Source organism: Microcaecilia unicolor, chromosome 6 (assembly GCF_901765095.1).
Source record: "Microcaecilia unicolor chromosome 6, aMicUni1.1, whole genome shotgun sequence".
In the NCBI taxonomy this organism is placed as follows: domain Eukaryota; kingdom Metazoa; phylum Chordata; class Amphibia; order Gymnophiona; family Siphonopidae; genus Microcaecilia; species Microcaecilia unicolor.
The window spans coordinates 301,587,817-301,613,106 of NC_044036.1; the positions used below are offsets into that span (position 1 = coordinate 301,587,817).

The window sequence follows — 25,290 nt, forward strand, 5'->3', positions numbered from 1 at the left end:
ATGAAGTGCATTTTTATAATATACCACTGCATTCTACAAAACAAGAGGCGCAAGTTCCCACACACCATCTTTTTCTTTTGATGTACGCACCGATATTTCCTCTGTGTACATCTGTATATGCTGCACAAGCCGGCATGTTTAAAAATATAAGTGAGATTAAATAAAAATGCTACCAACAATAAAGAACGACAACGTAGATGCAGCACCTGATAGACTGGGTTGCTTTGTTTTGGGTGTACGGGGATGACGGCTACTACAAGGAGGGAAGGCAGGGCTGAGCCGCCTTCAACGTTTAGACGTCATGCTGACTCCTGTTCTCAATCTAACCTCCTTGGGTCCCGCCTTTTCCTTTTCTTTCACGCTTTTTGGCTCCGCCCTCTACTCTTCTTTTTCCGTACGTCGGAAAAGCGTGCTGCTGTTTGTTTTCTTTACCGGGTCAGGTGGTCTGGTAACACCGGTATGGAGTCGCTGCTTCGAGAGGCGTTGGGTACTTCGGTCCTGGCAGCCACAGGGCACTCAGGAGGTGGTTGTATCAGCCAAGGGCAAAGCTATCGCACCGACAGTGATAGTGTCTTCGTCAAAAGAAACCACAAGCCCGAGGTGCGTAGCGGCGGCCTTGGCGAACGTTGTTCCGTAGTGAAATGAGCCGGGACTTTTTAAGTCTCTGCAGCTTGTAACTAATGGAAAGAGTGCTCCATGTACCGAGGCTCTGCAGGAGCAGAATTGCAGGCTCTCTGCTGCACTCGCCGACTTTTAGGAATAGCGCAGTGTTTCTAGTTCAAGTAAAAGCCGGAGGACCCACTCTTGACCTACTATAGCCGGGTCCTCTGAGGATCTGGCTTTTATTGTATGCTGCCCAGATTAGGACTTGGGGCTCCAACTTGCATGTGCTGTGCCCTGATCTGCTGCTGTTTCAGACTGTGCTGCCTCGGTCTGTCCAGGATCCTTTTGACACTCTGGCTCCGTCTCTGCCTTGCTCTGCTCCGGTGGGATTTACCTTTCCTAGGAACTGAATTTTTTTTCCCCTTAACATTGGATCTGGGAGCCGCCTCTGCATCCAACTTTTCAGCAATGAAGCTGGGTCTGGAGGAGACCCCCGAATCCAACTTCCATACTAATAAAAAAAAAATGCCCAAGATGGGAGACATGGCCAGGGCAGTCAGATGATCTGGAATAAAGTAAGGCAAGTTGGAGCCCCAGCCAAGTCCAAGCGCATAAGTAAAAGCTGAAGCTGGATCCTTTGTGGACCCTATTTTAGGAATAATAGAGTGGATCCCAGTAAGAGGAATGGGACTGACAATGCCAGCTTCCTTTTGAACTTGGAACCACACCTCCCCATGGTTTTGCAAGAGAGTGACCATGCCCACTTTGGATAAAGTAGTGCAGGTGCCCTGTTAGACCACTTTAAAAGTAATCCATTGAAGAAACAAACAAAAAATAAAAACTTAAACCTTTTTAATTCATTTAAACCTTTTTAATACATTTTTGTGGTTAACTTTCCAAAACAGGACCTTCTTCCTCAGGTCAGGACAATATGAGCAAAATATGTGACACCTAAAAACATTCCTATGATAGTCTTCAGGGGAAAGGTGAGGGTAGAAGAATGAGTTCCCTTGAGACTGTCTTTGGAATACTTGTATATTTCATGTACATTGGCCTACTCTGAGCTTTGGAAAGCTAATAAAAAATGTATTTAGTCCAGTAAAAAAGTATCTTACTTTCCCTTTTAAAAAAAAAATGTCTATTTGCTTAGAACATGTCCAACTTCAGAAAGCAGATGCAGGTGAGAATTTATTTAAAAATGTATTCCTGCTTAAACCTAGTGGTTTACAATTTAAAACATACATAACCATTATACCCAAACCACATATATCATAAAACGTACCCCCCCCCCCCCCTGTATCGGCATTACCGCATCGACAGCTGCTAGCGCAGCTTATAAACGGGGGGGGGGGGGGTTAGACTGCTGCAATCTTATACTTAATCATAAATAGCCAATCGTTTACTCCATATCAATGAAATCACAACTCGATATGTCATTACTCAGTAGGAAAGGCCTGAAAAAAATGTTTTCATTGCTTTTTTTTAAACTTCTGCAAAGTTGTACTCAAATGTAAATAACCAGATAATTTATTCCATAACACTGGTCCCTTAATAGAAAATACAGCATCTCTTATCTCTGCATAATAGATGTTTACCAATGATGTCACAACAATTTGACATAAGTCAATAGATCAGTGGTTCACAAACCTATTCCTGGAGACATCCCAGCCATTCAGGTTTTCAGGATATCCATAATAAATATTCATGAGAGAGTATTGCATGCACATCTCTCAAGAATATTCATTGTGAATATCCTGAAAACCTGACTGGCTGGGGTGCCTCCGGGACCAGGTTTGAGAACCATCGTATTAGATCTTAATGCTCTTGTTGGTCTATACAACTGTATAGCCTGTGACAAATATAGCAGTACAGTTCAAAAAACTGCTTTGTACACAAGTGTCAAAACTTTATAAACAGTCCTATATTCTACTGGGAGATATGCTTCTGACTCCTTTTGCAGGCTGGAGACGATAGCACAGGAGACCAAGAAAAGAGATCAAATCTTTGCTGCTGTATGTTTCCAGCTCCTGTTTTTTGCTGGCAACCCCCCCCCCCCCCCCAAACAAATAATAATTATAGTGTGTGTGTGTGCAGCAGGAAACTGATTGGAATTGTCTACTTTGTACTATTCAGAAGCTCCATAAGATTACTACATACTAAATGCTGTACCTGCAGTACTCTGGTAACCAGTACTGTCTGCAGTGCTGCATCTGTAGAGCCTCAGTAAAAGTGCTGTATGTTATATACTTGCCGGTGGCACCTACATAATAACTGCATACTGTGCTTTGGGTGCTATGGTAATGCATTAATATTACCATAGCACCCAAAGCACAGTATGCAGTTAATTAATGCTTATTTTGCTTTGTCTAAGTAACATTACTATACACTGCCTGCAAGGGAACAGCTGATGTGTTTTCTTTGAAGCACCACACACAACTGTCCACACAACAGTTTCATGTGTAAATGCTGTATATATAACCAGACTGGTTGTCAGAATTAGTTTGATTTGTGTGGGTGGGGGAGACCCCCCCCCCCCCCCTCCGAAACACACCAGTCGGGTTTTCAGGATATTCACAACAAAATACAAGGACTCAGGGGCATGGAATGAAGCTACCAAGTAGTCAATTTAGAATATCGGAGAAAGATTTCTTCACTCAGCATGTAATTGAAACTCTGGAATTTGTTGCCAGAGAATGTGGTAAAAGCATTTAGCTTAGCAGGTTTAAAAAAAAGAGTTTGGCAAAGTTCCTAAAAGAAAAGTCCATAAACCGTTGTTAAGATGGACTTTGAAAAACCCACTGCTTATTCCTGGGATAAGCAGCATAAAATCTGTTTTTACTCGTTTAGGATTTTGCCAGGTATTTGTGACCTGGATTGGCCACTGTTGGAAACAAGAGTAGTGGAAGAGATGCTGGGGAAAGTACTTCCTGGGGGAACAAGGGGCTAAGGTAAAATGGATGAGGACCTATGTGAAAGCTGGAGAAAAGATGAGGGCTAGGGAAAACTGGGTAAAGGGATGTATGTGAAAGGGGAGATGGAGGTAGCAGATGTCCCCATCTCTCTCTCCCCCACACAGACATACACAATAGAGGGGATGTGTGTGGAAGTGAAGATGAGCTAGAGGAGATGGAATGGGGAGGGATGGGTGGAAAGAGCTGGTGACAAAGTATGGGGATGTGTGGAAGGGGAGATGGGGGGCAAGAGCTCGGGATGAGGGTAGGGGGTGTGTGTGGAAGGGAAGATGAGATGGTGAGGGGAAGAGCTGGGAGGCGTGTGGAAAGGGGGATGGTGAGGGGAAGAGCTGGGGGGCGTGTGGAAAGGGAGATGGGGTGAGAGTAGGGGGCTATGACTTGGGGGAGACCGAATAAGTGGAATATGGTTTGGTGTTGAGGAAAGGTAAGGAGTTAAAATGGAAGGAGGTTGAAGATGAGCCAAGAGAGATAACATTGATGGGGGAAGAATTGGGTAGGAGAGATTGCTGTGTGTATTTAGTGGGGAAGTGATATACAGGCTTTTTGTCTCTAAACTATCGTCTTGTCTTGTGTTTCAGTTGAATGCGTGGTTATCTTTTCTTTCCTATCAAAAATTGTAGTTCTTTTTCTACATGTTCTATGTTGTTTTTATTGTAAACCGCTGTGAAGTACTTGCTGGGGATAGTGGTATAGCAAGACTCGATAAATAAATAACATAGTAGATGACGGCAGATAAAGACCTGTACAGTCTATCCAGTTTGCCCAACAAGATAAACTCATAGTATAAGGTATGATAAGTATACCTTATAATCTGACAGTAGTAGTACTGTATTATTTTCATACAATATGCTAAAATTAAAATATGTGCAGAATTCCTCCAGGAGAAAGGTAGTACATGTAAATTGTTTTCTTAGAGGCCTGATACAGTCATACCACTGTTTAGGGTCACGGTGGTGCTAACCTTAAACAGCAGTGATACATGGTGCTTACAAGATGGGTGGGATGACCTGCATGAAGGAACCATGGTTAAGACCAAAACATCAGTGAAGACAGAGAAGGGGGCCAAAGTGTTGACTTAAGTCAGTCCTCTCTTTTTCTGTGTGTGCTGCATTGGCAGGGAGGGGCTGGAGCAGAAATGGGGGTGCTGGCCTATAGATTTGGGACAGAAGATTGAAACTAGGCAGAAGCTGTGTTCCTTCCTAGCCCTACATTTATAGGACCATCATGGGTTCTGTGAGCTAAGAAGGTAGTTTACAACCTTTAAGAAGTCAGGTAAGAGCTGCTTATTTAGTAGTGCCTTTTAGGGGGAATTTTACTGCAGCTTAGTTTACCACGGAAATCACTAACCTGTGGTACTGTAGGTTAGACACTCGGGGGAAGTGGTAAATGAATAATGCATCTTGCAATCAACCACATAAGTAGCATTCATAGCTCTGGGAGCATAGGGCCTCTAATGCACCTGGGGAACCTTTCTTAAAGGAGTTGGAGGTGGGCAAATCTGAATAGTAACCTCTCTCTCCCCCCCCCCCCAAGCTAAATCTGCCTCTATCAGTCCTTGCTTGTCTAGGTCGAGGGCAGGAGCACTCCCCAGTGGCACCAGGTTCATAATAGCAGCTTGACCCCTAGCAGTACTACTGCTAGACTACCACTAGGAGTTGCCATCACCATTTTACACCCAGCGACACAAGGGGCAGGAGTGATTGTAGATCATTGCTTCTCCAGAGCCCCTAGACCACCAGCAGTTGGAAGAGGTGAGCGTGGGAGCAGTACTGTTCAGTTTTGTACAGCGCCATCCCCCTTAAGAAAATACCTGGGAGCTTTGGCTGTGTGTTAGTGGCTCAGTGCTCCTGGTCAGAGCTTTGAGCTGGCATTGTTTTCCCACAAATAACGCAGTTTGTGGAGTTCAGTGCAAGCTCGATATTTGATTTATGTGATAGTGAGGTAATTTGCATACTATACTTGTAATTCTTATGCAGAATGCAGACATGCTAAGGACTAGATTCAGTAAATGGTGCTCAAAATTCGGTGCTAAAAAAAATTTGCAAGTTCTAAGTTGGTTTCCATTTATAGAATAGCGCTTAGAGCCGAGTTTTGTGTGAGGATTTATACCAACTGAAAGCTGCAGTAAATCCTGGCTCGTAAGTGAAGAATGTAGATCCCTGGTATACAGTAATACTGCACGCGTCTTTAGCAAATGCTCCGATCTGCCCATGCCTCTTTTGAGTTGCATGCTAAAAGATTTGCACATGGATGTTTATAGAATAGTGTACAGCAAGATGCATGTGCAACTTCAAATTATTTCTCAATTTTTTTAGAATTTTAGGTGTACAGTGAAATACACCATAACTAGAGATCTTGGTTTTTGTGAATTTTACTTAGTGGTTAGAAATGGCAGCAGTTTCAAGAAGTCAGTGCTGGTGGCAATTCAGAGCTCCTCTCAAGCTCCATGAATTAACATAGTAGATGATGGCAGAAAAAGACCTGCATGGTCCATCCAGTCTGCCCAACAAGATAAACTCATATGTGTATACCTTACCTTGATTTGTACCTGTCCTTTTCAGGGCACAGACCGTATAAGTCTGCCCAGCACTATCCCCGCCTCCCAACCAGTCCCGACTCCCACCACCGGCTCTGGCACAGACCGTATAAGTCTGCCCAGCACTATCCCCGCCTCCCAACCACCAGCCCCGCCTCCCACCACCAGCTCTGGCACAGACCGTATAAGTGTACTCAGCACTTTCCCCGCCTCCCAACCAGTTAGTTATTGAGCCTGCCCCACCCCCTCCCCACAAGTAGACTGAGTTTGCGCTTCTCATCTTCTCCCCCCCCCCCTCCTTGTTCCCAATCAAAGCAGCTAGTTGTTTGGGTCAAATAGAGTAAAATCCACAAGGCTCCTAATCCTACAGTCTTCATGCAGTGTCCAGAACAGCTTGTGCTTTCAGGTGCCACACAGCTCTGTGTTTGATCCACGTGGAACCTGTGCTGTTCTCATTCTCATGAGAATAGCATCAGGCTACAGGCACTGTGAGGCACATACACACTAAGAACTGTGCAGTGCCTGAACTTATGAACTGTTCCGGGTGCTGCAAGAACTAATGGTTGAGAAACCCTACAGCTTCTGCTTTTGATCCTGATGCCTGACAAAACTCTGCAGGGAGGGGAAATTCTCTTTAAATTCTGAAGAAGTCCCCCAGATGTGTAAGTACCAGTACCTACCTTTCTAGAAAAAAAAAAAAACAATATGCCTAAGAGAAATTAGTATGTACTGCCTCTAAGTAGATTTGTCTCAGGCATATTCATTGTGGATATCCTCAAACCTGGACTGGCAGTGTGTCCTCTAAGTACTAGATTGAGAACCTCTGGCTCTAGGTATTGGTCTCTTAAGAAGGAAGGATGAAGATGGTAGGGCCATCCATTTGCAGAGGTAGTGGAGCTATCACTTGAACAGTATGAGCATTTTTGGGAGTGATATGGAGGGTAAAGGTAGGAGAAAGGATGAGAGGTCAAATAAAGACCCGAGGAAGGAGGAACTGCTTTTGGGTAGCATATAGGAATTCGTATGCATATCATCCCAAACTGAACAAATCTCATCTAGACAGACTTGCTAAGATATTTTGATTTTATTGTCCATCATTTAGTATGTTACTATGACCTGTAGGTCTTAATATTCAAAAAAGGATGACACTATGGATTCCATTTACTGATGGCTGAAGTTGTCTTAATTGGGTTGAGGCTGTTAGAATCTTGATACAGGTACTCTGATTTTTGATAGGCCAGAAGGATGTTTGAGGGAGAAATGGCCAGTCTGGAATCTGTCTTGCAAACGAACACTGTGAGAGTGCCAAAACCCATTAAAGTGATAGACCTGCCAGGAGGTGGCTCAGCATTTGTCATGGAGCACATGGAAATGAAGAGCTTAAACAGGTATCAAGAGGTCCCATCTTTGCCTTGCTTCTCATCTGTAGCAAGTACTCTGTGTATAGGGAGAACACCGATTTCTTCTTTTCATTCCTATCATTAAATACTTTTTTTTATAATTTGTACCCTGCGCTTTCCCACTCATGGCAGGCTCAGTGCGGCTTAGGTAATTTTTAAACTTAAAGGTGCATTGATTTTAAAGAGGGATAAAAATCTTCCCCGAAGTCAGTTGCAGCCCCTTCCATGGGAACTGAACACTAGTTCTCTGACCGCACAGAGTATCACTGGACTGGCCTTCAGTTTTAAATTTTGATTACAAAAGTACTTACTACTATTTTTCCTGTAGTTTCTAATTTATTTATCTGAAAAGCTGTACAAATATCATATTTACATTTATATCCTTCTCTTCCCCAAGAAGACTCGAGCTTTCAATAAATAGTATAAATTACTTCCTAACTCTGCATTTTTCAACGTATTTTGTTGGGTGGAACATGGGCATTATGGCGCACATTTATATGTGTGTTTCACAAATCTAGGCAAGAACGTATACACCAGGTTATATGCCTGGTTATTGTTGTATTCTATAGAGGAAAAATGGCACCTACTGTCCTTTATATAATAGGCTCCAAAATAGACACTTAAATGTAGTTGTTCCTTAATAGAATTGATCTCCATGTGTGACACAATGGCACGTTTTCCCTTCCTCTGTTGGCAGACCCAAGCTTGTCTGTGTGGAGGACTTGGTGGAATGAAATATTGAAAAGTTTGTCTCAATAGAGTACCCGGGTTCAGTGGGTAAGGCAGAAGGAAGTCAAATGAGGTCTGTGGGTTTTGACTGGAGTTGTACACAAATTATACCTGTGAGTGGTATGAGATGTGTGTATGTAGACTCGTATCAGTTGGAATGTTTGGGATGGAATGGATAGTGACTGGGGTGGGGTAAGGGAGTTGGTGTCAGGGTTTGCACGTTTGTGAGGAAACATCTTATGTATAGTTGTGTGTGTGGTGGTGGGGGGTTGGGGATGTCAAAATGTTGGCATGGACATTTGTGAGAGAAAACTCCAACACATACATTTACATTTCCCAGTATTACTCCTTCCTGTACTTCCCCTACTCGCTCTCACTTCTTACTCCTTCCCGTCCCTCCTCATTGCACTAAGCCTTCCCCCCTCGTTTATTGCAGTGTGGGCCAGCAACTTGTATTGTACTAACTAGCACTTTCCCCTTTTCTTGTGTCACGTAGTTTTAGTTCTCCCAGCGCATCTGCTTTCTTCCTTCTCTGCTTTACGCATGGGTTTGTTCATTTTTATACACTCATTCCACTTCCAAAATACTGAAACTCAAAAGCTATATTGCAGGCTTACTATATTATAATGGCACAGACTCCAGGATTACAGTGCATCAACCCTACCTATGAAAAGGCAGCACTACAAACACTACTGCAGTCCCTAGCCACTATGATCGAGCCACTTGTCCTTTCGAGAGGCAGGTGTCCCCGGCTCTTTGCCAGGCTCGGCCAGTACTGGTAGGAATACAGGAAAGGTTGAATCTGAACAGCTGGAGCAGGAACTGGGATGCTCACTGGTAGAAGAGGATTCAGCTGGCTAGTTTTCTTTCCCTTTGTCTGACCCTTTAGTCTTATTTCACCAGTTTATGCAAAGTCGTCATCGTTCCTTGCCCACCAGATTTACCCCCCCCCCCACCCAGCTTCCAATGTAGAGGGCAAGTAATGAATTGATTTCTTTTTTGGCTCCAGGTACTCTGCACAGCTTGGAGAAAAGTTAGCAGATCTGCATCTTCACAACCAGAGGCTTGGAGAGAAGTTGAAAAAGGAAGGAAGCACTGTTGGTAATGTTTAGTCCTTAGTCTGCTGTCTTGTGTTAATCAATAGACCCATGCCCCTTATTTTTCATATAGTAAGGGGATTGGCAGCTGGACCATTGCACCGCAGAGTGCAAAAAATATTTCTTCATAACTTTATAAAAGCACTCTGTCTCTCATTCTTTAAAAATATAAAATGTGTAGGTTCTTTATAGTAAATGAATTATACCACTTCCTATATAAGAATATTACTACTGCCCTAATCATCTTGGCAGAGTATCCAATATAAAGTGAGGATGCCAACAGTCTATGAATAATGGATCTTTGAGTCAGACAGAGGTCTAGAACACTAGAACAGGAACAATACCAGCAAGAATCACCGTGATTAAGTTTTGTTTTGGAAAAAAATGGTGTTCTAAGCTCTAAGTAGGGGTCAGGAGCAAGAATTATAGAAAATATTTTGTAGTGTCTTGTCCCTCTCCCCCCCTCACTTCTTGTTATACTTTCGGCCCTTGGCTCTTTGTTTCTCTCTTTTTCTCTTCCCAGTTACAGACCAGCTGAGGCTGTCTTATGGGGACAGCAGTGAAACTTTATCCTTCTGGTAGCATGATCTTGATTGGAAGGTTGGGTAGACCACAGCACAGCTGTTGAAGTCAGGGCTAGAGCTAGGCTTAAATGGGGTAAAAACTGGTGGTCTCTTCCTGTACTTCTTCGGACCCAGCTTCTCTCTCCCCATCCTACTAAGTCCTACCACCCTTTCTCTGACTGACGCTTCTTAGTGTTTTTTTTTTCACCTGCAAAACACTTTGACTCTTCCTTCATCCTCTCTCATTCCCTTCTCCCATTTTCTGACCTCTCCCTTCCTTTCCGCACCCCCTTTCACCGTCCTACATGAATGGAAGTGGGGAGAAAAGTGGGGGTAGTTTGTCCTTTCAAGACTTTGCCATTCTTAATTCCATCCTCTCTCTCTCTCTCTCTCTTTCTCTCTCTCTCTCATCATAAACCTAGTCCTCCACCCATTTCTTCATGTATCTTTCTGTATTTTTTCTCTTTGGTCCATCATCTATACATTTCTTTCCCTATTCTCATTCTTACTGACCTCCCACATTCCTCTGTTCTCAGGTTTCTCTTATCCTCCTCTAGCCTCCCTCATTCACCTTACCTTTCCTGTCCCCCCCTTCCTCTCACCCTTCCTGTTTCCTCAGGCTCATTTGGTTTTCTACTTTGTTCTGCTTCCTGACAGTGGCCATGGATGCAGTGCTCATGATGAGTTTTCTGTACTGGGTGACACCACTCAATGAAAGACAATGTTACCCTTTTAGTTGGTTAGACCAGCTTCAGAAAGAGCATACCCTGAACTTCCCATTCTATTCTGATGTAAGTCCGAAAGCTGAATTTTACAAAGTGCTTAGCACTGGAATGATGTATTACGTTAATCCTGTTCTCCTTTCTCTGATGGTTTAATCTATGATATCGATTTTGTTTTATAAGGTAAAGGTGCGGGACAGTCGGAACCCAAGTTCATAGACAAGTTTGGGTTTTCTGTTGTCACCTGCTGTGGCTACCTCCCTCAGGTAGGTTCTGGAGACTGTCAACACCTTCTGATGGGAAGAAACTAAGCCAGGATACTCTGACTACTTAAAATGTTATAGCTGGGCCTTAGTTGAATATTTGGAGAGCAAATCAGAACCTGTGTATACCAGGATGTCAGGCTATAAGTCAGAACAAGGATAAAGTAATGCATCTTTATCCATAGACATGAAAAAGAATGGGCTGTGTCAGGGATGATAATTCCAGGTCAGGAGATGGCTCTGCTTTTCAAGATCTTGGCAGTGAATATTCGTGAGGTGGATTTGCACACAGTGGCTGTATGTGGTTAAGGTAGTTACTTTGCTTAGTTTGAAAGTCAGGCAGGAAGAGAACTCTGTTTCCTGGTCCCCTGCAAATGTTTTTGCTGCAATAGCAGAGTTACTGAGGGCAGAGAATAAAGGAAGAAAAATGGAAGAAAATCCTGTAATACTGAATAAAGGCTCATGGGGGGGCCAAGCCTTGGTATAGGCAGGACCGTACTGAGCTTAGAAGCTCTGAAATACATATATAATGTAAAATATCTGGATTTAGTTCATTTCTTTTTTAGTAGTAGTTCAATGTGTGTTAATTGAGATACACTGAGGAACTAGCAGGGACAGAAAAGAATACAGCATTGTTAGTGCTGCGCTTGACATAGCCATGTTTTGGGGAGCCATGATAATCTGCATACTTAACTAATTAAAAAAAACATATCCTGCAAAGTTATCAAATTGTCTTAAGTTAGTAGTTCAATATTCACCTGGTGCTTACTGAAGAATACAATTCTAGGTACTATAAAGCAAACTAAACTCTCTAAAGTGCGGTTATACTGCATTATAGTTGCAGAGGAAAAAGACTTCAGAGCTCCGCATTCACTTTTTTATTTTATCTGTGAAAGCTTCGCTATCCAGAATTCACAGCTTAAACAAGTTTCTGAAATGTGAACTTCTGGTGAGCTTCTTCATAGGTTTTTTGACTTATGATGAAGCTCACCATAAGTTCACATTTCAGAAACTTGTTTTCCTTAAGTTAGTAGTACAATGTGCTCATTCAACTCTTTTATGAGAACAAAAAGTATATATAACCTAGAATTGGACACCAACCCAAAAAATGGCCAAAATTCACAAAATGTTACAAAGTAAAAGATCCAAGTTGAGTGTAATCAAGAAAGCCAGCCATTCAATATCTCATATGCATAAAAAAGTCAAAGGAAAAAAAGACTTCAGTAACTGCTACCATCCAAAACTGTACTGGAGAGCCTTACATAGAGCACATCACTAGTCAGAAAAAAATTGCCATAATAATCACTTTCCACTTTTCAAATATTGCATATATCAAATAATCCCACAGTGCCCATAGAAAAATGAACTTATCAGCAGTTTTGAATCTTGCAAGCACACTTATCTTTTTAAACCAGGGCTCAAATGATTATTTTCTCCTCCATCAGAAGAAGTATTCAAAATTGACCTCAGCCCACAAGCAGATAATGAAAAAACCCCACAAAAAAACAGAATAGATGAAAATTTGTGATGATAAACTGATGGCAAAAAACATTACAACTGTGCAAAAACCTTACTGGTAGCTGTTAAGATACTGAGGCACCGGCTTGAAATACAACACTGAAGGTTCCAAACCCCAATCAAAAAACAAGGACAGAAAATGTCACGGAAAATCCTTCCAGTCAATGTAGGTATTCAGTCCCATAGGTTCTAAACTATTGTCTGTAGATCCAATGCTGTTCCAGCCTTAAAGGTTGCTTGTCCCTGTCCCCACTTTTTCTGGCCACTGGAACATGATCAGTAACAAACCAGTTTGCCATCACAGGTGTGAGACATTGTATACAATGTGGAACTAATGGAGCATTCATTTTCTTACTTTGTAAACTTGACCAGTGTTCATTAATTCAGACTTTAAACATTCTGGTAGTTTTTCCAATATACAGTCTGTTACATGAACATTTTATAAGGTGTACAACATAAGAGGAATCCCAGTTAGTGGCATAATGCAACCAATATATTTTATTGTCAGCAGGGTTAACAAATTCAGTACATTCTACAATATGTTCACATGACTTAACATTTGCCACATTTTGTATGAGCTAGAAGGTGGTCCTCAATCGCTGTTATTGAGATTTCTGCTATGCGAGAATTCCAATTGAAGTGTAGTGTCCCGAAATACAGGATGTGCCTGAATAATCCTCCAGTGTTGCTTAATAATCCTTGCAGTAACATTGCTTCCAGCCATGAAACACATCACACAGGTCCAAACATTTGGATCCTTTTTATCAGCATTCTGAGGATACAACAAATACTTGGCTCTAGTATAAGCCCAACACAGCAATTTTTCCAGATAACCCCAATTCTCAATTCGGGCCATAAACTGTTTGGAATGTTTCTTAAAAGTCTTTTATATTAGAACAAAAGTTGCGAAACTGCAACATCTGAGAGTGTGGTAAACTTTCTTTAAGATGCAAAGTATGACTGCTATTAAACTGTAAGAGTGTTTCTGTCTGTACTTTTTAGTATGTACTTTGGTTCTGAAAGATGAGCTTTTTTGGATCACTGTAACATCAAGAAAAGATATCTCCGTCCAGGAACATTGAGAAGAAAATCTGATATGTGGGTTACATCCATTAAGCCAATTCACAAAAAGTTGGAAAGAGGTAACATCACCAGACCAGAGAACAAAGATGTTATCTATAAAACGAAACCAGCAAATGATCTTCCTTTTATCATGATATTCATAAAGCCAGGTGTTTTCAAAATTGATCATACAGAGGCAAGACACAGAAAAACCTGGGGGGGCGGTGGAATTTGAGGTGTGGGGCAGGTTGTATCGTTGTGGACCTGTGTAATGCATTTCATAGCTGGAAGCAATGTTGCTGCAAGTATTAATAATCAACATCAGAGGATTATTCAAGCACATCCTGCATTTCTGGACACTAGAGTGGAGGAGTGGCCTAGTGGTTAGAGCACTGGTCTTGCAATCCAGAGGTGGCCGGTTTAAATCCCACTGCTGCTCCTTGTGATCTTGGGCAAGTCACTTAACCCTCCATTGCCTCAGGTACATACTTAGATTGTGAGCCCTCCTGGGACAGAGAAATATCCAGAGTACCTGAATGTAACTCACCTTGAGCTACTACTGAAAAAGGTGTGAGCAAAAAAATCTAAATAAATAAATTGGCCTTCTTGCATAACAGAAATCTCAAGGAACTTTTATATTCTAGTAATAACAGTAATCAAGGACCACCTTCTGTGCCAAATGTAAGTCATGTGAACGTACTGTGGAATGTACTGAATTTATTAACCATGCTGACAATAAAATATATCGGTTGCATTATGCCACTAACTGGTGTTCCTCTTTTGTGATCTAATATAATAAAACGCACCCTCAACGTTCTGAGGACAACGTTCTGAAGCCATCTGACGTCACTCCTAGGCTGAAGGGTTCGTGGATTCGTGGTGTGAAGCCTTCAAGCCAGCCAGCAGTCTCTGCCCCGCCCTCGCGTCAAACGTCATGACGTCGAGGGCGGAAAAAAAAAAAAAAACAAATCCAGCAGCGAAGCATCAGGGAAGGAGGCGGCGCTCCCGACGTCTAGCCTTCCCTTTGCTGTGTTCCGCCTTCTTCTGACGTCAAGGATGACGTCAAAAGAAGGCGGAACACAGCGAAGGGAAAGCTAGACGTCGGGAGCGCCGCCTCCTTCCCTGACGCTTCGCTGCCGGAACCACCATGGAGGTAAATTTAAAAAGAAGAAAAAAAACAAAAAGGGATGTTGGGGGGAGAGAAGAGGGTGGCCAGTAAAGAAGAACAATGGGAGCGGGAGGGCAGGGGAGAAACGACAGCATGGATGCGAAGGGGGGGGCATGGATGCGAAGGGGGGGGAAAGAGGGCGGCCCAGGCTGGGACATGGGAGAGAGAAGAGCATGGATGCGAGGGGGGGTCATGGAAGGGAGAGAGGGGACTTGCTGGAAAAGGATGAATGGAGGCGGCAGGGGACAGAGGAGCATGGATGGGCTTGGATTGGGAGGGCAGGGCTCAGGGAGAGAGGGGAATTGCTGGAAAGGGATGAATGGAGGGGGCAGGGGACAGAGGAGCATGGATGGGCATGGATTGGGAGGGCAGGACTCAGGGAGAGAGGGGAATTGCTGGATAGGGATGAATGGAGGGGACAGATGGGCATGGATGGATATGGATTGCAGGGCAGGCCTCAGGGAGAGAGGGGAATTGCTGGATAGGGATGAATGGAGGGGCCAGGTGACAGAGGAGCATGGATGGGCATGGATTGAAAGGGCAGGACTCAGGGAGAGGGGAATTGCTGGATAGGGATGAATGGAGGGGACAGATGGGCATGGATGGATATGGATTGCAGGCCAGGCCTCAGGGAGAGAGGGGAATTGCTGGATAGGGATGAATGGAGGGGGCAGGGGACAGAGGAGCATGGATGGGCATGGATTGGGAGGGCAGGGCTCAGGGAGAGAGGGGAATTGCTGGATAGGGATGAATGGAGGGGACAGATGGGCATGGATGGATATGGATTGCAGGGCAGGCCTCAGGGAGAGAGGGGAATTGCTGGATAGGGATGAATGGAGGGGCCAGGTGACAGAGGAGCATGGATGGGCATGGATTGGAAGGGCAGGACTCAGGGAGAGGGGAATTGCTGGATAAGGATGAATGGAGGGGACAGATGGGCATGGATGGATATGGATTGCAGGGCAGGGCTCAGGGAGAGAGGGGAATTGCTGGATAGGGATGAATGGAGGGGGCAGGTGACAGAGGAACATGGATGGGCATGGATTGGGAGGGCAGGGCTCCGGGAGAGAGGGGAATTGCTGGAAAGGGATGAATGGAGGGGGCAGGGGACAGAGGAGCATGGATGGGCATGGATTGGGAGGGCAGGGCTCATGGAGAGAGGGGAATTGCTGGATAGGGATGAATGGAGGGGACAGATGGGCATGGATGGATATGGATTGCAGGGCAGGCCTCAGGGAGAGAGGGGAATTGCTGGATAGGGATGAATGGAGGGGACAGGTGACAGAGGAGCATGGATGGGCATGGATTGGGAGGGCAGGGCTCAGGGAGAGAGGGGAACTGCTGGAAAAGGATTAATGGAGGGGGCAGGGGACAGATGGGCATGGATTGGGAGGGCAGGGCTCACACTCTCTCTCTCATATACAATGTCTTTCTGACTCTCACTCTCACACACTCTGTCTCACACTGTATCACATTCACTCTCTATGTGCCACACAGTCACTCACACACTCGCTTGGTCTCATACACTCACTCTCACAGAGAATCTGTGTCTCACACACACTCTCTCTCTCGCCCACACACACACACTCTCTCTCACACTGTGTCTCACATACACACTTGCACACACTCTCATTCTCACACACACACACTCTCTCACAAACACACTCACACCCAGACTCACTCTCTCACACACTCACACTTTCACTCTGACTCTCAAACAGTCACTCTCACATACACTCTCCCAAACATACACACTCCGAGGAAAACCTTGCTAGCGCCCGTTTCATTTGTGTCAGAAACGGGCCTTTTTTACTAGTATAACATAAAATGGTCATACAACAGAATCTATATTGGAAAATCTACCAGCATGTTTAAAGTTCGGATTAACGAAAACCGGTCAAGTTTATACCGTAAGAAGACTGGTTTGTTACTGATCATGTTCCAGTGGCCAGAAAGGGTAGGGATAGGGACAAGCAACTTTTAAAGCTGGAACAGCATTAGAACCTATGTGGCTAAATAACTACATCAATTGTAAGGTTTTTCTGTGACGTTTTCTGTGTTTGGAACCTTAGGCATTGCATTTCAAGCCAGTGCCATTTTGAAAATGTTCCGTAGCAGTGCCTCAGTATGTTAACAGCTACTGGTAAGATTTTTGCACGCTTGCAATGTATTTGTCATGAGTTTGTTAACAGAAATTTTCATCTAGTCTGGTTTTTTTGTTTTATTATCTGCTTGTGTGCTGTGAGGTCAAATTTGAATACTTCTTCTGATGGAGGAGAAAATAATCATTTGATCCCTGGTTTAAAAAGATGTGCGCTTGCAAGATTCAAAACTGATGTTATTTTTGTTTAAACACTGAGGGATTGTTTGATAAATGCAATATTTGAAAAGTGGAAAGTGATTATTATGGCAAGTTTTTTTCTGACTAGTGATGTGCTCTGTGTAAGGCTCTCCAGTACAGTTTTGGCTGGTAGCAGTCACTGAAGTCTTTTTTTTTTTTTCCTTTGCCTTTTTTACGCATATGAGGTATTGAGTGGCTGGCTTTCTTGATAACACTCACCTTGGATCTTTTACTTTGTAACACAGAATTGGTAAATTAATTTAATACAGAAATAAAAATCTATCATATAGTTCCATATGCAATAAACTAACATTAAAATCCCACTGTTCAGGTTTCCATTTCATCCAGTCTTATATCTGTACGTGTTATTTGACCTATGGGTTCCAGAATTTCCAACGCAGCTGCTGTTTCACCTCATGCGAGGCTGTCTCAAGTTCAGTATATAGTATTTGAATGTTCAGACTTTCCTAAGGTACAAATTTTGTCTTTTAAAGAAAAAACAAATATCATATTTATGAGTGTTTAATTGTTCATTTATTTCAGGGGCCCTCTATATAAAATGTGTTAAGCAGTTAATGTATCAGCATGACAACGTTCACTGATTTGCATATTAACTACCTTCTGTGTGAGTGGGTGGTATCTGGGCAGCTTCTGGTTGAAGAGTGGGCTTGGACTGCACACTGCAATTAACATATGATATTTTACTGTGTGCTATCACTTATGCAGTTAGCACAGATACACTTACCGCCTCCTTAAGAAGAAGTGTAAAGTGCGTCCACGCTGTGTGGTAAAAGAAACATTTCAGTGCATTAACTCCAGAAGATGTGTTAGTTTATGCTTATAAAGCACGGTAAGTGCAAAAAGGTACTGCACTTCTGTAAAAAGGCCCCTCAATGTGCCTTATCCTTCAAGATGATGAGAAATTACACTTTTTTTAAAATTAAAATTTCAAATTTAATCCAAGTAAAATATTATTGAAACAGAAAATCAGTCATCAATAATGCAGTATTCAAAAGCATAATATGCAAAGGAAATTCAACCATTTGATAACCAAACCAGTCCACTACTAAAGGAGGGACAAGAGATGATCAATAAGAAGAAATTTTAAAACATTAATTCCAAGAAATATACCCTAGAGAAAAGAAAATATATATACTTTACGAGAAAAGCTGACCAATCACAGTTGAGGTTCCTCTATCCTAGTAGAAACACCTTGGCCAGTAGCTACAATCTTATCACTCAGAAATAATGTTAATTGTGAAGGATCAAAATAAATATTAGTACACGATTGATATGTCACTACGCATTTACAAGAAAATTTTAAGAAAAACAACCCTCCCAGGGCCAAAAACCTGGGACGCATCAAAAGAAATTGTCGTCTTCATTTCTTTGTAAATTTGGCAACATCAGAAATGACATATTTTTAAATAAAAAGGACTTTATAACATTTACAGAGGAACAAACCATATTAACAAATCTAAAAACAAACTACTAATTAGAGGTATTTATTAAAACAGATAACATTATGGGGCCCTTTTACTAAGCTGCATTTACAAATGGGCTTAGCACACCCTAATGCGGGACTTTCCCTGACGCTAAGCCCATTTCTAGTGCGTACCTATAAAAAGGGCCTTGTCAGTCATCTGAATATTTGGCCATGCGCTAATGTTTGCTTGAATGTGTGGCAAATAAAAAAAAAAAGTTAGCACTATAAATTCTACTGAAGTAGCTGCTGCATTGCAGCGTATTCATGGGGGAAGAGGGCCACTGGGTCTTCTGAGGTTGGCCCCAATCATGCTCTGGAAGGCCTTTCTGAAATTCAGAAGTGGGTCCTCAATTTATTTATTTATTGCATCCCGCATTTTCCCACCTTTTGGTAGGTTCAGTGTAGTTTATATAGAACAAAGGGGCAGTCACAAGGTATCGAGCAAGTTAACAATTCGACAGAACAGTGCGAGTCTATGGGTTGTCTCGCGGAGAGTATAGAGCTAGGTTACATCCATAGGAGATTCAGTGGGGATTACATGACAATTGTTATGTAATTTGAACTTATGCCACTAGAGTGGGTTCTCTCTTCTTTTACTGTTATATGTGACTTCTAATGGAGATGGATTTTATATCCCCCTGTTACAATAGCACACACATCAGTCACTTTAACCATATTCTGACTTGGGATAAAGCACAAGCCCATTCTAGAAAAGGAACTATACAATTGAAAGACATGAAAATGCTGTTACTACTACTACTACTACTATTTAGCATTTCTATAGCGCTACAAGGCATACGCAGCGCTGCACAAGGTAGATTCTTATACCTCCATGTTTCAAAATATCTTTCTGAAAGCACTTGGTAGGCAGGATGGCAGTACCGTGAACAGGGTTACTCACGACACTGGTATAAATGCAGACACTCATAAAAGTGTTGTTCCAAACTAATATGTTTATTTACAGAAAGTAATTACAAGTGGTCCCATGGGGGCAGAGTTCACAAGAAGCAGTTCTGTGTTGTTGGGTTCAAATTCACAGTTCCGGTGGTGTGCATCATTCAAGCTCTACTTTAATCTCAATTCCAGATCAGAATCTCATAACAGCTTAAGAATTTGATAGCATACTGCTTCTCCCTCATTTATGAGATTCCTTTTTCTGTGTTCATCCTGATCTTGGCTTCCCTTGAAAGTTAGGATCATGGTTGATTATCTTACAGCAACTTCACTTAAACCACTCAAAGAAAATTCCAGAATTTTAAAACATGTCACTTCTTCCCAGCTTTCCCAAGGAAATGAGCTTATCATTTCTCTTATAATATGGTTTCTATTGAATGGCAGGCTGGTCTGACATGACTATTGTATTTTTTTCGTGATATTGTTTAAACTGCTGAAAATATATATTTTTTAAAGTGTAGTCCTCCTCCTTCAGGTGAATGATTGGCAGAGTGACTGGGTCACTTTTTATGCCAGGCAGAGGATACAGCCACAGATGGAGATGATTGAGAAGGGCTCAGGAGATCGAGAAGCACGGGAGCTTTGGTCTCAGCTTCAGGTAAGAGGAACAGTGTACTGTTACGTTTAAGACCTTTTTAAGGAACTGATGAATTGACATAATCATGGAGCTAAGGTTGCCAGTGTCCCTTGCAACTTGTAAGCACTTCCTCCCACTTTCCCCCCCCCCCCCCCCCCGGTGCTTGCTGCCACCACTATCTTTCGTCCAGGTAAAAGCCTAGATAGCATGGGGCCTTCCTGCACAGCCCTATGCTCTAGTGATGCTGTATCCCATACCCTCCAACTTCCTGTCCAAGGGGGCAAGATGCTCAGCACTGTACTGTGAGCCTGGTGGCACTGCTATCACTGTAAGCATGGTGCTTCCTTGGTTATTGGTACTACCCCCCCCCCCCCCCCCCCCCCCCCCCCGGCCATGCTTATCTTATTTACCATGTGCAGGCTCTGGACACTTACAGGCTTATTTTCAAAAGAGAAGGGCGCCCATCTTTCGACACAAATCGGGAGATGGGCGTCCTTCTCCCAGGGTCGCCCAAATTGGCATAATCGAAAGCCAATTTTGGGTGTCCTCAACTGCTTTCCGTCGCGGGGACGACCAAAGTTCACGGGGGCATGTCGGAAGCATAGAGAAGGCGGGACTGGGGTGTGCCTAACACATGGGCGTCCTTGACCGATAATGGAAAAAAGAAGGGCGTCCCTGACGAGCACTTGGGCGACTTTACTTGGTCCATTTTTTCTTACAACCAAGCCTCAGAAAGGTGCCCAAACTGACCAGATGACCACCGGAGGGAATCGGGGATGACCTCCCTTTACTCCCCCAGTGGTCACTAACCCTCTCCCAACCTTAAAAAAAAAACCTTTAAAATATTTTTTTCCAGCCTCTATGCCAGCCTCAAATGTCATACTCAGCTCCCTGACAGCAATATGCAGGTTCCTGGAGGAGTTTTAGTGGGTGTAGTGCACTTCAGGCAGGCGGACCCAGACCCATCCCCCCTACCTGTTACACTTGTGCTGGTAAATGTGAGCCCTTCAAAATCCATCACAAACCCACTGTACCCACATGTAGGTGCCCCTTCACCCCTTAGGGCTATGGTAGTGTTGTACAGTTGTGGGTAGTGGGTTTTGGGGAGGGGTTGGGGGGCTCAGCACCCAAGGTAAGGGAGCCTGGGAGCAATTTATGAAGTCCACTGCAGTGCCCCCTAGGGTGCCCGGTTGGTGTCCTGGCATGTGAGGGGGACCAGTGCACTATGAATGCTGGCTCCTCCCACAGTCTCCTTTCATTGAAAGAAAGCTCTGGAATGAGAGGGCATAGGATGAGAGTGAAAAGGTGTAGACTCAAGAGTAATCTCTTTATGGAAAGGGAGGTTGATGCATTTAACAGCTTCTCAGTGGAGGTGATGGTGACAAGGGTACTATCTGAATTAAAGAAAGCATCATACAAGCACAGAAGCTCTGTGAGATGCTAAGTTGTCTCACTGAGTCCCATCTGTTCCATCTGGATTTTTAGAGGGTGGAGAACGCAATATAAAACTTCAGTACAGGGTTGTGGGCGTTTACCTGGAAGTAAAATCACCATAGGTGAACACTTATTCCTTCTCTTATTCCCTAATCTTACTTTCTCCAGTGCTAGCCTTCCCCTATGCTTTTTCTCCAGAGCAAATAATTCCAAACATTGGGTCAGTTGTTCCCATTTCCCTCATTTTTCACCTCTTATTTGTCTTGTATTGTGACTAGACTGTAAGCTCTATCAAGCAGAGGCTGCTTTTTTTTGTATCTGTACCGCACCTTTACAACTTATGGCACTATTTAAATGTTAACTAGTAACGGTAGTGGTTGCATAAATGAAAGGAGAGGCTTCTCTGCGAAATCTTTGCTCTGTCTCCATCTGCTGGTGGAAAAATAGTATCTCATATGTCTGGGTTGTCTGTGGTGGAGCACCAAACCCAAACAGCAGGTAGTACAGTATCTCTATTGCTCATAGACACAGATTTGCTTCTGGTCCTGTAGGTTGTAGAATGAAAGTGAAATTAGAGAAATGGTAGAATAATTTGCAATTAGCTGAAACTGCTTCCACAGAGCACTGTATAATTCAGTAGGAAAATGGAATGTATTCATTTTTGGTGCACTATTTAACATAACCTACTAAAAGGACCATAATCCGTAGTTTTAAAATAAGCTGAATTCTGGAAGGCAAATGAAGGTAAACTCCCTGACTGATAAAGTTTCAGACCCAAGCAGCAGGTGAGTTGGCCTTATATGAAGGTGGCTTTACTGGTAGGGTTCATCCATTGTGTGCCAGAATAGTGAATTCATACAGCTGTCCTAGTTGTTAGAAACAGGTGACTTTTCTGGTATCACTTATTCTTCTTCTGTTGCTGTTTGTGGATGCTCCCAGTGGTAGTAAAGAGTGCCTTCAAGAGGAGCACTCTCACCAGTCACTTGGGTCCAAAGCTCATGTTTTTTGTTCACAAGACGTTTTTAAAAAACTTATTTTTGGCTTGTAAAATTGTAAATTTTGTTTAAAGCTGTTTATATCTATTTCTTTTATGCAGAGATTCACCCAAGGCAGTGTACAATAGGTATAGCTTGACATAACAACTTACATTGTGTTAACATTTCAATAGTAAAATGACCAAATGTAAACATAAAATACAATCAGTGAGAGAAACTTGGAGATACAAATGGTATGTGTATCATATCATTGCGTAAGATCCAGAATTCTTGAGTGCAGAAAAATCATTGGTCACTTATTCTTGTTTTTCCAGTTGAAAATCCCTGAGATGTTCAAGGATATGGAGATTGTTCCAGCGCTTCTACATGGAGACCTCTGGGGAGGGAATGTAGCTGAGGATGACACTAACCCTATCATCTTTGACCCAGCTTCCTTCTATGGCCATTCTGAATATGAGCTAGGGATTGCAGGGATGTTTGGTGGGTTTGGAAGTACTTTCTACTCTGCCTACCACAGCAAAATCCCAAAAGCACCAGGTTTTGAGAAACGTCTTAAGCTCTACCAGCTCTTTCATTACATGAACCACTGGAATCACTTTGGATCTGGATACAGAGGGTCTTCATTGAGTATTATGAGAAACCTTGTAAAATAACTTTACAAGGAAGTCTTTCTCATAAGCAGGGTGCGTCACTGCACCTCAGAAATACACTTCATGAAAAATAATTGCACCTATAATATATAACATGAATATAATCATTTGTGATGTACATTTTTCTGATTACTACAGCTTAGTAATAAGAGAAGATCCTTGTTAATCTCCACAAGAATCCAGTCTTACTTGAATAACTAAGCTTGTAACTAGAGTGGCTTTTTGTTCATCAGATTATATTTGACCCCAGTTATTTTCATGGGAAAGGTCCAAAACTAACATAAGAATATCCATACTGGGTCAGACTGATGATCTATCGAGCCCAGTGCCCTGCTTCCAGCAATGGCCAATCCGGATCACAAGTACCTGGCAGAACCCCAAAGAGTAGCAAGATTCCATGCTACCCATGTCTAACTACATTGCTATATTGGTTTAAATTAGTACTTCCGGTAAGCATGCAGTACAGTTGTAAATGTATTTTTGTTTCTCACTTTATTAAGCAGTTTGTTGCTGGCTTTTCACTTCAGCAGAATCACTGGATCAGGCCTTTGGTGGTCTGTGTTCTCTGTCCTGGAATAAAAGGCTGAAGATACCAGAACTCCTACTAGCCACAGTGGTTCTTTCTCAGAAACAGAAAATGTTTCAGAGCCATACTCTCGATGTGAGAAATTTCCCGTTTGCTTAGCTGTCCTATTGATAAGCTTTTCGTGTAAAATTTTTTTTTTCACTTTTTATAAGGTGAACAGTATTATTTAATGTAACAGTGCAGTTCCAGCTGTTGCCTCATTTGGGGCGGAAACTCCTTTTCAACTGAGCCATGCACCAACGTTTAATCACTGGAGTGTTCAGGCATCCGGAATTTTGAGTTTGAGCAGGTTTCTGTCAGAATATGCTTAGTGGTTTTCTTAGTGAAACATATCTTATAAATAATTCTCACCTCCAACGTTCTGACCTTCACTGTGTGGCAGGGAAACACTGAAGCCCTGTAGTCTTCTAGACTGTCAGCACCACTCACTCGCACTCATAGACCCGCCCTCAGCCACGCCCCATCCACATAATTCACAACCCCAACATTCTAAATGTAAATTTGTAGTTGCAAGATCCCATGAGTGTCTGCCCCGCCCTTGCGTCACAACATGATGACGTGGAGGGCGGGGCTATGACACTCAGCCAATCGCCAGGTCCACCGCCCTCCGACGCTACCCCCCCGACACACTGCGAGAAACCGGCCTACGCAGGGCCTCCACCCCCCCCTCGACGCACAGCGACAAACACCGAGCTATGCAGGGGGAGGAGTGCCGTCTGAACACCTGATCCACCCCCACGCACTGCGAGAAACACCGGCCTACGCAGGGCCTCCACCCCCCCCCCCCCCCCCGACGCACAGCGACAAACACCGAGCTACGCAGGGAGAGGAGTGCCGTCCGAGCACCTGATCCGCCGGGACCCCGAAGCTGCCACCCTCCCAAAAACAAAAAACCCACCTGCGCCCTCCCGACGCTGCCGCAGGTAAACCTTGCTAGCGCCCGTTTCATTGCTCAGAGAAACGGGTCTTTTTTACTAGTATACATATGTGAGTGTTTGCGCATGTGCACACAGTAGCCAGCTTTATGTGTTTTCGTCTGCATGCACTCTGTGAGTACAAGGCTGAGAGCTGCTTGTGTCTCCAGTCTGCACCAGACTCGGAGCAGCCTGGAACAAAGTTCCCATCACAGTGTCCCTTCACAAAGAGGATAGACATTTGCACTGCCACCCCCAGGAAAGCAGCAGCAGCTACTGGTGTCTGCCACATTTGGCTCACCTTAAGCATTGCCATGTCTTTGCCAACCAGTTAGCAGCAGGAGTCCAGTCCCATATACCCCCCCCCCCCCCCCACTACCCTTCAGACTCGTACCCATTTGCCAGACTGCATACAGCTAATCTTAGTAAACGTTTGTTGTCTCGTACTGAACACCAGTGTGGTACCAACCAACTGGTGTTCCTGGGTAGAGCTCAGACTAAAGCTTACTCTCTTCAGCATGCTACCTTGCCCACAACCAGCATGGCTGAGGGCTTAGGAAGATGCACAAACAGCTTTTTTTAGACGAAAATGTTTTCATGTATGAGCTATTAAAAAAAAAGTTTATCCCTCACAAACAACATCAACACAAAACACAGTGACAAGCTGGGAGTGGGCGAACAGAGGAATAATGAGAGATGAGACAAACAGGTAAGGGGTTT

The 25,290-nt window shown here is 43.4% G+C and overlaps 1 protein-coding gene across 2 annotated transcripts; it reads left to right on the top strand.

Annotated features, from left to right (window-relative positions):
• The first annotated feature begins 370 nt into the window (after positions 1-370).
• LOC115473246 (ketosamine-3-kinase-like) lies at positions 371-23,971 on the top strand. Of its 2 annotated transcripts, XM_030208037.1 has the most exons (7): positions 514-600; positions 3,451-3,551; positions 7,348-7,499; positions 9,250-9,341; positions 10,806-10,888; positions 19,890-20,012; positions 22,735-23,971. In XM_030208037.1, exons 3-7 carry the CDS (start codon positions 7,357-7,359, stop codon positions 23,071-23,073), a joined length of 780 nt encoding a protein of 259 aa, XP_030063897.1. In that variant the 5' UTR covers positions 514-600; positions 3,451-3,551; positions 7,348-7,356; the 3' UTR covers positions 23,074-23,971. The 2 variants fall into 2 exon arrangements, with proteins under 2 accessions (XP_030063896.1, XP_030063897.1); XM_030208036.1 differs by lacking the exon at positions 3,451-3,551 and having other exon boundaries at positions 371-600; positions 22,735-23,970.
• Positions 23,972-25,290: the final 1,319 nt, after the last annotated feature.